Genomic DNA, 13,891 nt, shown 5'->3' with positions numbered 1-13,891 from the left:
CTCATCCTCCCGATTCGGTCCCAATTTCACCTCTATATATACACTTCAATTACTTTCCCGGTTTCCCCACCTCCAGAACACGTATCGTTGACAATTCTAGCTAGCGAGAAATTATTTCATGCACCGGGTGCACCGTGCGCCATCCCCATAAAACACAATTAGAAGGCCCTCCTCAACATTAGAATTTTATTCACTAAAACAAATATATTTTCCAATTTAATAGATGATTCCGAACTATTTGAAACGGACGTGTGATGCATCATATTTGCTAAATTAGAGTATACGTAGTGATAGTCACTCAAAATTTTTTAAATTTTTAAAAATTATAGTATTTGAATTAATTGTTCGATCCCAATTTTTATAAAATGCTAGAATTAAGTAGTATTTGGTGATAGTCATAAACATTTGACTATTCAAAATTCACTGTTATTGTATATATATATATATTTTTTTTTTCAAGTATGTAGACGAATTTATGGGTTTTTGAGTTGTTTGATCTTTGACAAGATAACAAACAACCTCGTGTTAAAAAATCTCAATAAAATTAGTGATTTGGTAAGGTTTTACATAAATAGCTGCATATGTTTTTTACTTTTAAAAATATTGATCCGGTCCGTCGAATTGTTTTTCCCTCCGAGAGTTGTGGTGCACGATGCACCGGGTTCGTCCAATTAATGTCGTTCCAGTTTCACCTTGTAACAAGGAGACCAAAAAAAAAAAAAAGGAAAAAAAAGCAGGGGAGGCCGCCACGACTTGGCTCTCACGTTTTGACCTTAAGAAGAGAGAGAGAGAGAAGGAGGGGCCTCCATTCCCAAATATTGTGATCTACGGGTGAGAGGGTGGGAGGGGAGAGGAGGCCTCTTCATCCAACTTTATCTCGGGTAGAGAGAGAGAGAGAGAGAGAGAGATAGAGGGAGAAGATGATGGAGGGCAGCGCCGCTTCTTCCGCGGAGGAGGCTCAGCCTCTCCAGCCTCCCTCTGCCTCAGCTGGAGTGAGTAAGACTAGATCCATTTCATTCTCGGATCTTTCCTTTCCTTCTCTTCTCTTTTCTTTTCTTTTCTTTTCTGTTCTGTCTTTTTTTAAAAAAATTTCAGAAAAAAAAAGGAAAGGAGAAAGGAAGGAAGAAAGATCCTCGTTTGATCTGGGTTTTGATGGTTTGGTCGGCTTCACGATGGTCAGCTTCGGCCGGAGCTTGGACGGGCCGGGGCGAGGGGGAGGGTCGTGATGGTGGTGGTGGTGGTGGTTGTTGTTGTGGAGGTGGTTGGAGGTTTAGATTATTGATTATTAAATTAAAGGCTTATTTTGCAATTTAAACACTTCAAAACCATCTAGTATGGGAATGATTGTCGTAAACCCGGAACAATTAAAAGCATCTAGTGTAAGAATGTGTGTTGTAAAGATGGGGAGTTATTTCTGCATATCATGGTAGGTGCTACTCGACTCTTGTGTGGTAATTAAGGAAGAGAATCTGGTAATTCATTGCTAAGAGAGATTCGGCCGCAAAGTCTGGATCCTGCACATTCTCATACTTGATCCACTGAGAAATAGCTACCCACTTGATTTCCACAGATTATCATTTATTTTAATGCATGATCTATGACAGATCTCTGCTAAACGACGGATCCGACGTGTGATATTAGTTCTCTCGCAGGGTAAATCCAATCCCTTCGCTATTGACCTTGTAAGACTCACCGTCGACAACATGGTTCTAGAATTCTATAGACTTCTCCTCTTCAGCGAGATCTTTGTAATGTGTTGATTGCTTAGGGTAGATTTATTGCTTCCAATAGCTTACTGCAACGAATCTCAAAACTTTCCAGTTGTAGCTCATCTGGCGATGAGGTTGTGCAAGCCTTATAATTCTCTTCTATCCCTTTTTTGTTCTCTAGTATCTCTAATTAATGGAGTACGACAAACACTTGAAGTACTCGGAAAACAGACATTTTTCCCGCGAGTGGTAACACCTAGAGGTTTGAGATCCACCATAAAACAACCCTATGCTCGATCACCGCTATTCATTAATGGAAGATGATAATAGAGAGGAGGTCAGTTCGGTCTGCGGGCACTGCCGTGCCTATATAGTCGTGTGGTGGTAGCCACCTTTTCATTTCCATTCACGGGCACGTTCTCCCTGCACAGGAAGATGCACCCTTAACAGCAAGGCGCAAATCTTGTGTTGCTTCCTTGGTTCACCAGACGAATGGAGCATAAGAACTAATGTTATTTGCACACTTGTTCTCAATTTTATCAGTACACTTGTATGGGAATTCCATCCGGACGTGACAAGAAATCTCATGATTTGGATCTCGGATCAAACAAGAATGTGAAACCATTTCTCTCTGTCTGACCTGGAATTTACCCAGATCACTAGAATGGACAGCTGTAAATTTTAAATAAGACAAACTTCAGTCTGCTTTTCAATTTGATCGGCTATTTAGATCTAACTTCTGACACCTCCATCTGTCTAATCGACCAAAAAATGATTAGCAATGTTGCAGTGCTTACAATGTCATCTTGGAGCAAATTCAATAGCTTAGATTGGTTCTGTGTTGGAAAATAGCTTATGGAATTGTATGACCCAAGATTTTGTCAGTCAGTTTCTACAGAAAGTGCTTTCTTTGGACCTGGTTTCTAGGGGGGGCGGTGAGATTAAATTACCAAATATGCAGCCTGAAATTAAGAATGTTGTTAATGCTATGTTTGGAGCATCTGCATCTGCATCACTGCATGTTGTTTGGAATGTCTTTGTCGTTATCATTTCCATATCCATGACAAAGGACTGTTATTTGTATATTTGATCCTCGCGGCATTCATTACTCAATTAGCGTCCGTTGTAAACAATCCTCATTTGCTATTTCAAATCCTTCCCCTTGTTTGTGTCACATCAGTAGCATGCAGAAACTTGTTTTCCACATCACTAGTTATCTAGTTTAGTGAATCTGTTAGCATTCTTCAAATGGCCCTTGGGTTTTTATTTTATTCCTGAATGTTCAATTGAGATATTTGCGCAATCGAGAAAGGATTTATTGGGCTTAAACTTTCTACCTTATCTATGAAATTGACCTTGCAAATGCAAGTAAAATCTTGATTAAATAACTGCTTTTTGTTCTCAAATGTAGGGTGCTCAACCTGGCAAAGGATTTACCAAGACCTGCAAGGGTCTTGTTGTGGTACTTCTTGGAGGATATGTTTTGCTGCAGGTGTTTCCTTCAGCTATCAACTATCTCGCCCTTATCCCCGCAAGGTAGCGGTTTGAAGTTCATTTATAATCTTTTCCTATATACATGTTATGAGTAGATGTCATGATTGACTCTGCATGGCAGGAACAGATTTAGAAACCTGCAAGTTTATTTTTTCAGCGGCCGGTTGAATATCTTTTTTTTTTTTTTATAAAGCTACAGATTTACTAAACATTACTAACTTCTTAACATAGCACTTACGTGTGAAGTTTTACTCATTTTTTGAAGGACAATTCCATTCGCATGGAATCTCATCACTGCTGGTTACCTCGAGCAAGTTCTCCCAGGGGTATATGCTACATTCTCATTGTTCCTGTAGTTTTACTTCTATATTGTTTGTATTTGTTCTTCCTTGTGATTATGCTTCCATATATTGTGAAGCTTTATTGCTTTTTTTTTTTATGCTTTAAGAATAGGAACGCAAATGGAATTATTAATTTTTTTTTATGGATTTTTTTTTGTGTGCGTTATGCAGGCATCTTGTGTTAAGTGCTCCTTTAGGCTTACTGGAGTAATATTTTAGTTTATATATATACACACTTCTATTTGACTACTAAAACTATAGCTTGAAGGATGTTTATATACATCAATGTAATGCTGATTTCCTAAATAATTATGAATCATTTTTGTATGGTTGCATAAGCGAAAGAACAAGCTACCATATTGTATCCTCATTATTTTTGTTTGATAAAATCTTCATTTTATGGAGTTGGCAATCTTTTAAGTTTAGAGGAGTGCATGCAAGGGAATGCTTAGGAAAGGTTCACACTTCACACTCTGATCTTCAAATAAAATTCAATAAGAATGATCGAGGGAACTCCATTTAACTGTCTAATTAGGCCTTATTTATTATAAAGTTTAGTGAACATCAAACTACCATTTATTTTTCTTGCCATTTCAAGTATTTTGACCATGTACCTTCCGAGTTCTTCTCCTACAATAAGAAAATCTGATATATAACCATGTTAGTTATGAACAATTAGTAGGTCTAGGCAAGTAGTCAGATTCATAACATGTTCATCACAATTTTAAACTTACCTAAGCAGCAAAGCTGATATATGTTAAATATTTTTCCTTCTTGTCGACAGCCGGCTGCCGGTAAGATAAATTTATCACATTATTTAATTTGGAAATTGTTTCATTCACCTGACTGATAATTATTTGACAAATTTCTTAAGTACATAGTAGTAACAAATGAGTAAATTGCAATGATGGTTCCTGAACAATTTGGTCTCTGTAATTTTAAAATGGGCATGCAACAACCTAAACTTTGGTTAGTTTTTCAAGCAAGCCCTTCTTTAGTATCTTCATCATGTTGAGTAGCAGCATAGGTGACGTGGCTATCACGTCAATAGATAGCCCCAAACCAACTTAAATTGATTAATGACGACACTTACATGGCAGCCACATCAGCTTTCACCGCAGTCACATTTACTTGTGTGATGGCAATTGGCAAAGCTGATGCAGCAGCCATGTCAGCTTTGCCAGGATGATTACAAAGAGTGCTAGCTTGGAACACTCATCGAAGTTCAGAGTGTGAAAGTTCAGCGTGTCACTTTTCCACTCTAAAAGGACTGAAAACAAATGAAACGTTTGGAAAAGTTTGTGTCCCATCAGTGCATTACCTAGGGGTGGGTACTATTGCATCATCTTTTGTTGCACCTTAAACATGAAATCAACTTTGGATTGCGTGTAAGTCTGGTTTTGAAACTGCTAATTCGTGCACTAAATCAGTTCTGTTTATATGACATGAACTTTCACTACAATACATTGTGCTTTTTTTTGCTCTTCGAGTTCAAGTTCTCTGTTTGGAAAATAATCAGGTGTTAACAAATGTTTAATTTCAGGCAATTGGGAGTTCCCTTGGCCTTCTGTTTTGCGGGAAGGATCTTGAACCAGTATGGGGCCGCAAGGAATTACTGAGATTCATTATTTTGGTTAATTTCTTCACTTCCATCTGCGCCTTTGCTATTGCTATAGCACTCTACTACATTACAAGAAAAGAGAGCTTTCTGTAAGTAGCCAAAATGACGATCCATTACTTGTTGATGCTTATTCCTGCTTAAACCCTGCTTTCTGTATATTTACTTGCTATTTGTTTCAACAACCTTTATGCTAAACTCACCTGTTTTCAATTCTTCTTCTTTTTTTTTTTTTTCCTCCCAACAGTTACACCCCTCTTTCTGGCTTCCATGGGGTTCTCGCCGGACTTCTAGTGGGCTTGAAGCAACTCTTACCAAATCTTGAACTGCCCATGTGCTTTTTCTGGAAGATAAAAGCAAAGGTATTTATCTTATCTTCATTATGTATCTGATTATTTATTTGCATAAATATTAACATTTATACTCTTAAAAATCGTCTATCTACATATGTACTTATTGTAAAATTTGAATTTTAATTATGCCCTTCGAATACTTAAATTTCTTACGTGTACACCTTATGCTTATAAAATTCTCCTCTAAAAGAACTTTGTACTAATGCAATTGATGAATTGGATGATTCCCCAGCTTAGGATATGCGTGATTTGTTAAAAAGGTGCACTTTTGAGGGGTGTTATGTGTGAATAGATGATTTTGCAGGCAGTATTATTGTAAAGGCCATATTATTTTCAAAAAGAATTCCTACCTGACCTTGGGTTTCTTTTCTTTTTCCTATATTTGCAGTGGATGCCACTTTTTGTTGCAGTGTTCTCAATCGTGATGGCCTTCATTGTACCTGAATCTATAAATTTTCTCCCAACTTTATTAGCTGGATCTTATGTGAGTTGGATTTACCTACGATACTTCCAAAAGAACCCTACAACTGGCCTTAAGGGAGATCCAAGTGATGAGTTCTCTTTTGCCAGCTTCTTCCCTGAATTTATGCGGTAAAATCCGTCCCTTTATGCTAATACTAATTCAAGATCAGTTTATTTTGTATCATCAAATCATACTAATTTTAGTTAAAACTTAAAACTACAGGTCAGTTGTGGAACCTGTTGCCTCAGTATTTGACCGGGTTTGTTGTGGAGCCAGACCCTCTACTGAAGTTGGCGAGCACAAGTTGCCTGTTTCAGAGCCTATTGAGGCATCCAGGAGAAGGTATGTTCTTTTGCTACTTTTAAACTACTTACAACTGTTATTCGACTTTCATTTCTTAATGCGGTTTTGCATACATAAGGATGTATGATGGTCCTTGTGAAATTTATATTTTTTATTGTGATGGTTGCAGCAAGTGGTTCCGAAGTAGACAAATTGTGATTTATAATATTCAAAACTTCACTGCGAACAAAATCAGTTGGAATCAATTGACTTGTGATTTCAATCAGAAATATTTAGCAAATACTAAAAATGTTAGGCTCGGTCTTGTGACTGGACTATTTTTTCTAAAGAACTTTGCATCCATAGGAAAGACAAGGTTCAAAATTTCCTCTTAAGCATTGCTCGACCAATATTTGGCCTCAGCATCCCTTCAGCACACCAAACAAATCTTTTCTTCATCAACTTAAAAAATAAATTTGACAACACCCCAAAATTCAATGTAGTCTGTAATTTAATCCTCTCAAATAATTGAGCATCAGGAGGGTCAATGAATGAAAAGTAGTATTGTGCTCGGATGGTCTGTTGTTTCACACAGCAACACTTGTTAGCGGTACTGCTTTTGATGGTCTCAAACTTTTGTTTGAATATTACGATAAGTTGTGCTTTTAAGTGGTCGACAATGATTTTTAACCTTAAAATTTGATCAGTTTCTTCATCATAGTCCTTGTGAAACAGAAAATTTAGTGAATAACGCTAAACCTTTTCTTACCAAACTGCTGCAGAGAACGGGGAGAAAAGGTACTCGAAGAAAGACTTGCAACTGAGCAATCTACTGCTGCAGGGAGCATAGAAGTCACACTGCGCGGAGATGCCGCTGCAAATGTCTGAGAACTCTTTTGGGTTCTTTTACATTATACAGTCTACAGTTGGACTCCTTAAGCTACTTTGCAATTGCATGTGCTCTTTGTTCAATATCAATTTATCTTTTGACTTATTTCGCTTCATATTTTGAATTTTAGGCTTGTCATTGAGATATAAAGAACATTTTTTCAAGGTATAATGTAGAAAATGCTGGGTTTAGTGTGTGTGTGTGTGTTTCTTTTTTTCCCTTTTCTTCTGTGGCTGTATGAATGACCACCTATACCTGTGAAGAGTTGTGGTATGAATTTAAAGGATGCAGAATCAAACACCGCAAGCCCTATGAGTGGTATCTGTTTCTGCCCGTTTGAAGCGGCCAACTTTCTGTGCGTACTTTCTTTTCAACCCAAAAAATTTGGGAACGAAGTGCTTTCAATAACGTTGAGACATCTACTGATACCGTTCTGAGTTGAGAGTGCAAGTGATTATGAAGCCTCATGCAGCAGTTGCATAATCAATGACTGCACCGGCAATACCAACTGCGGCCATACCCACTGGAAGTCGAGATTGGCATCTAAGATGCCAATAAAATGTCAAATGTGCCCTTCAACACTACAGGGCAACACAATCTTATTTTTGCTTTTCCTAACAACAGAAGCTCAACGTTTTTGGTTTTCTCAATTGCTTATTGTTTGACAGTAGAGGTGAGCAACAATACTAAGTAGATAGAGAAGCTAGCTAGGTCAAGCGGACACAGCTTGTAGCTTTTGCTGTTGCAGAAAGCTTAACAATCTTTTGTGTCACTAAAGCAAACTCTATTTGAAGTTTTTCTCTGCAGGAAGAAGCTGGTGGGGAAATTTTTCATGGAAAAGCCAGCAAATATTTTTTCAATAGCCTGTCCCAACAACGCTGACGCACAACCAAACCACAAACCCCCACAGCCTTCGGTCGTCTGAAGTGCCTGTGCGAAAAGCTCCAACAGCTTGATTCTATTAAATCAGATAAGGCTACATTTTTTTTTTTTTTGCCTGCCAGAAAACTACCAATCTGAAAAGAATGAAATTCCCTCTAGCAGCTAACCAAATTGGATTTCTAACTGACCATAGTGAAATAGTTGCATCATTCTTTCATCAAGCAGAAGGAAAATCACATACAAAGCAAGTTCATCCCAAGTGAAAAAGAACTTCTACACCAACAGTAAATAAATGGCACCTGCAAGCCGAAGCAATTTATATTTACAAATCAAGTCAGAAAAGTTGTGGAGTTCAATTAGGAATCGACGATTTCAAGCATCAGAGATTCACGCAAAGTTACTAAATCTTCACGATCTTCCATGACGAACGGCTTTCCATCACAGTAGTAATATAGATTGGTTGGACAAGTTCAGATATTAAAGCAACTCTAACCAATTGAACAAAAATCCTAGACGCCTCCCATCATCACAGTAGTAATACAGATTGGTTGGACATGTTTTCACGCCGCTGGAAGGAGCAGGAAGAGTTTAAAATTTGAAGCATCAACTCCACCGAAAGACAATAATGAAAAAATAATTATACAAAAAGCTAATAGATACACAGGAGAGAGCAAAGCCTGTTCAAAACCAAAATAGAATAGTGAGAAAAAAAAAGAGAAAAGAACACTTAAACTTTGAAGATTATCTTATAAAAAGAACCTGGAGCAAATAGCCTACCATGTCTGATAAGATAATTGCTCCTGTTTGTCAGTTGGATCCCCTCTTCTTCTTCTTTGAATTCTCAAGAGCCTTCTCTCTCTGATTTGCAATCCTCTTCGAAGATGCACCGTTTCCTATGTTCTCATTAACTGAATGATCAGCTGAGCTATTACCTCTTTGGGTGGCATCAGAAGCCCTGTTTCCATTAACTGTTCGATCTCCTCGCGATTCCTCGTACTTTAATACCTTTTCCCTTGCCTCCTTCATCACTGATAATGCAAACTCCATCGAATCAACATCTGTGGCACCAATCTCGACGATGTCTGCAAAGTACTGGTGGCCATGCTTGTAGAGATAGTCATAAATCCTCATTTCACGAATTCGTGAAACTTGCGGAGGTGATGAAGAAGATGCGTGCAACCGCTTGTAGTCCTTCCTCCAACGATTAAGAATGTATTTGTTTGGTATTATTGTCACGAGCTCTTGTCTTAAAACACCTAGGGCATGGCTACACAAAATCCCTTTGAACTGAAAAGACCTACAAATACACCAAACATCCTTCTCAGCATTGTTGTACATAACTGTGTATTCTACCTTTCTCTCCTTTCCTAAAACAGCGACTGAATAAGTAATCACGGGTCCACTTCTACTGACTTCGCTACAAATCACATGCATTAGTTGCTTTACCTGATCTTGAAACTTCTGAATCATGTTTATTGTGTATAAATTTGTGATTTGCTCCTCAAACTGTAATCCGGATAACAATTGTGGCCTATGTTGAAAAGAGCGATAATCATCATAAGCCTCTCTATCGAACTTATGCTTCATAGCATCATCGTATTGTTCAACAAACATTTTGATCGTAGTTTCAGGTGTTATATATCCATCGAAGAAGGCGTCCAATCTCTCACTCCTTTGAATGGTGGATAAGCCAGCCCAGAAAGTGTCTTTTATATATGCCGGCACCCATTTCTTCCTATCCTCAAACAAGGACATTAACCACTGATTATCTCCGAGCCTATATTGGTTGATCATCTCCACCCATTCTCTTTCGAAATCGGTGGGAGTTAACGTATCATAAACCATCTTTTTCATTCTCAAACTTAGGACTTCCTTATCCTCTGTTCTTCCGGACATTTCTGGAAGCTCCTTCAAAATATGCCAAAGGCAAAACCGATGTCGAGCATTTGGGAACACCTCCACAACAGATCTCTCGATGACTTTCGAATGACTAGTGATTATTGCATCGGGCGGCTTATCATTCATACAACGTAACCACTTCTTGAAAAGCCATACATAATTTTCGATGGTTTCATCAGCAAGAAGACCGCATCCCAATAAGGTGGATTGTCCGTGATTGTTGACACCAAGAAATGCAACAAATGGCATCATGTACTGATTGACCAAGTATACTGTATCAAATGTTACAACATCACTAAAGTACTGGTAAATTGCCCGAGATCTCGCATCAGCCCAATACACATTTTTTAGTCGGCCTTCTTCGTCCATGTCCCAACTGTAAAAGAAGTTGGAGTTTTGAGCTTGCATCTTATCGAAGAATTTCATAAGAGCTTCAACATCTCCGTCAACAAGCCTCAACTTACCTCCCTTTCCTCCTTCATTTCTGAACTCCCTTTGGGCGAAAGGACGATTTACATATTCTTTGTCTTGCGTAGAAGCTCTATTCATCGACGACCTTTTAGGAGCCACTCTAGCCTTGGCATTGAATGGGCGGTGCTCCTTCTGCCATGCTGGCAAATCCCTGAAACACTTCATAAACCTAACCATTTCGGGGTCACATGGATGATTGTGATTAAGCTCGAGGTAATCGACCTCCCACTGGTTCTTCCTAGCATTATCTTTTACAACCATCATGGCCTTGCACTCAGTCTTGGCTACTAATCTCCTTCGGGATTTCGGGCCAGGACGTACTTTGGGCTTGCCTTCTTTGCAGCACACGAACGCCGCACGGACCTTGACACCATCGATGCTGTGGCAGCTCCTTTTGATTACTCCAAACCCCGTGCGGTAGCCGTAAGCCATGTAGAATTGGTATGCCTCTTCGGCGGACCCAAAGATCATACCTAGCTTAGGGACCAAAGGATCGTCATCTTTATTTGTTGGGTTGTCTTTAATCAAATTTAAAGTTCCCAGCCAGTCATTCCCTTCTCTGAATTGCTCGTGCAAAGAAGGGTATCCAAAGGCATCATGGCGTGCTTCTTCCATAGGCTCAACACAAGAAATTCCTATTACGTGGCAACCAACCTATAAAAAACTGCAAGTTCGTAGAGGAGATTAGCAGTGCAACGACCTTCTGCATAGGAAGAGAGACTAGCGAATAAAGACTGACCTAATCAACATACGGGTATATAATGAGATAAGAATGGAGCTTCCTAGCGAGAAATAAAAAGTCAAGAGGATCTCAATTAGCAAGAAATATTCCGATCCCATGTGCTATAGAAACGACCGCCTTCAAGTTTTAGAGGAGTCACGGGGCACAAATACGACACCACAACTGCAAGTGAATATGTAAGGTCGTCTACAAAAAGAAACACTGATCAACTTTTCACACATAAATAATGAAGACATGTGATGAAGCAATCCAAAAGGATGAGAAAGATTGGAGAAAACAGTGGAGAGATGATACCGGCTGGTATGAAGCAATACATTAGTGTTTGTAAGATATTAAAGGAAGACTAGCGCGGATACCTACCATTTTCACAATGTCTAATGCCCAATATATCGCAAGAATCCCCATACAAGGAGCTCTTCACATCTCTAAGCAACTCAACTATTTAACAATTTTCCATCAAAATGTTACCAAGTTGTAATAAACAACTAAAAGACTCTCTGCAAACCTAAGCCCTAGATCGAGGTACACGTCACGGATTATAACCCCAAAGCCAATCCTTCACTGCAAGTTTAACACTATTCTTCTTTGCACTCCCAGTTACTTCAAAAAAAACTCCAAATCCAAATCCCTATAAGATGAAAACCGATTTGAAGGAAAAAAGGCCCTTAATTAGTAGTTCCCCAAATCAACACCAAATTAAGACGCGCGAGAGAGATCGAAGATACGTACCAAGAGCGAGAGCTAGGGTTTTCCTTGGTGTTGAAGAAGAGCGGGGGCGGAGCTTGGGATTCCGACGGCGCCATAGGTGGGGAAGAGAGAGCGTGAGAGAGAGAGAGAGAGAGCTGAGAGAGGGAGAAGTAAAGGGCTCGTCTCCTAGGGGTACCAACAACGACCCCCCGCGGCGACCTATTCTTAAGCCCAAATAAACAAGTAAAATTCGAATTTGATGATGATGAAAAATGGGCCTTGGCGTTTTAATTTTGTTAGTTCTGGATCATTTAGGATGGACCGTAGTAAGGTTTACGTTATTTTCGAGCTCCACGCTTTGCGCCGAACGGAGGTGGCTGTTGATTGGGAAATCACTCCCTGACCAGGGTGCTTCGGTGCGCCACAATTTAAATTCCACATTTAATAATTTAAAATGAGATTTTATATTTGATAAGTACGAATTATTTCTAAAAGCTAGGCAGTTCACAAAGAGACGTTGCCTGGTTCCTTAAACAAAGATCCAAAAAACTTTCAATTTTTTACGTTCAAATATTCGAATGTTATATAAATAGTACAGAATACTTTTCGTTGGCACCAAATATATATAGCCTCCGTTTGGTTTGGGGTTAAGGAAAAAATAGCTATTATAGGAATAGAGTTAAGTTCAGGATTAAAGTGGGGTTAAAATTTTTTTGTGTTTGATTGGGAGTTGGAGTTAGTCTAGAATAATGAAAGATAGTGGTTGGTTGGAGTAGGTGGAATAAGAAGATAATGATTGATAAAGAAGGATAATGATTGATTGGAGTAGATATGATAAGAAAGATAGTGGATTATTATGAATAGAAAATAATATTTGGTTGAAGTTTGGTGAGGTTAGGTGAGGTTAGCTAACCCGAGATAATTTATTTGAGATGTGATTAGCTAACACCACCCATTTTTTGGAGTGTTTAGAAATAAAATGAGGGTTAAGGAGTTATTCCACCCCTTAACCCCCAACCAAGCAAGGGCATAGAGGATAGACATCGTTTATATTAGCTAAACCAGCATCCAAAAATGTGAATTGAATTCTTAATAAGTACAGCAAATTATAGAATTTGGCATTTGACAGATTATCTCATATACTCACATGAAAAATACATGTTATGATAAGGAAAGAAAAATCCACCATACTAATTGCAGCCTATGGAAGTAGGAAACAACATGCTACAGTACCAGGTCCCAAACAGTAGAATTTACCTAATACGAGCAAAGTAATGAGCAAACAAGTATGATGATTCAAAAGGCCAACCGAGACATAGTTTAGGATCTGAGATAAAGTTGGAACATCACAAATGAAGATTCATCAGGGAAATGTGCTAATACCATAATATTTAGTATCTTAAAACTAGGCTCCATGCACATGAAAACACGACAGAACACCTATTGAACGGCTTTCATTATCAATTTTTTGATCATTTGTGATTCTTATTACAATCCTTCTAACTGAGATGCTTCTATCATTTGTTTAAATATGTTAACTCTTTCTTCCCACAAAAGATACAAAGTACGAATCCACGAAAGCGAGATTGAACTATACAATAAGACATCACTTGCCGAGCTCTGCATTTATAATAATTGGTTAGTTTTTTGCGAAGCTTCTCAAAATTGACTAATGTTCTATAGTAGATTCCTTGTTTAATAGGGAAATTTTGGATGACGAGCCACGCCAGAAGCATTCATAATCTTATCCCTTGTATGACCATGAAACAAATTTCATATCTCCAGAAGGTTACTGAGCTTGTGATAACTCCTTATTCACAGCTTCTATAACACATGGAATAAAGAAAGCCTAACTAGCTTCTTCAACAGAAAAATAAACAACAAATCAATTAGCTTTGAGACCTAGAAAATGGGAACATATGGCTAAAATTCCACGATTCCAGTTCTGATACAAATGTGAAATTTTTATGCCTTTTGAAGTCAAAAGAATGAATCAAACACACCCTGTGCTGAAAAAAGAACAAGCACTAAACTAATCCAAAACCAACATAACAAGAAAAT

General features: G+C 38.4%; 2 protein-coding genes across 8 annotated transcripts; one reads left to right on the top strand and one right to left on the bottom strand.

Moving 5' to 3' along the window:
• Positions 775-7,470, top strand: LOC109710852 (rhomboid-like protein 19). The gene is made up of 8 exons (XM_020233633.1): positions 775-992; positions 3,121-3,245; positions 3,469-3,529; positions 5,088-5,254; positions 5,410-5,524; positions 5,904-6,106; positions 6,201-6,320; positions 7,043-7,470. Exons 1-8 carry the CDS (start codon positions 921-923, stop codon positions 7,146-7,148), a joined length of 969 nt encoding a protein of 322 aa, XP_020089222.1. The 5' UTR covers positions 775-920; the 3' UTR covers positions 7,149-7,470.
• Positions 8,230-12,062, bottom strand: LOC109710217 (protein FAR1-RELATED SEQUENCE 6-like). Of its 7 annotated transcripts, none has more exons than XM_020232703.1 (5): positions 11,873-12,062; positions 11,504-11,771; positions 11,141-11,329; positions 8,809-11,065; positions 8,270-8,708 (listed from the first exon to the last, which is right to left on the bottom strand). In XM_020232703.1, the coding sequence occupies exon 4, from the start codon at positions 11,014-11,016 to the stop codon at positions 8,839-8,841; it is 2,178 nt and encodes a 725-aa protein (XP_020088292.1). In that variant the 5' UTR covers positions 11,017-11,065; positions 11,141-11,329; positions 11,504-11,771; positions 11,873-12,062; the 3' UTR covers positions 8,270-8,708; positions 8,809-8,838. The 7 variants fall into 7 exon arrangements, with proteins under 7 accessions (XP_020088297.1, XP_020088292.1, XP_020088293.1 ...); XM_020232704.1 differs by having other exon boundaries at positions 11,141-11,305; XM_020232708.1 differs by having other exon boundaries at positions 8,230-8,599; positions 11,141-11,771.

The sequence above is a fragment of the Ananas comosus genome, linkage group 5 (assembly GCF_001540865.1).
Source record: "Ananas comosus cultivar F153 linkage group 5, ASM154086v1, whole genome shotgun sequence".
Taxonomy (NCBI): Eukaryota; Viridiplantae; Streptophyta; class Magnoliopsida; order Poales; family Bromeliaceae; genus Ananas; species Ananas comosus.
The sequence above is the reverse complement of the archived record's forward strand: the minus strand, read 5'-3'. Positions and strand labels throughout refer to the sequence as shown.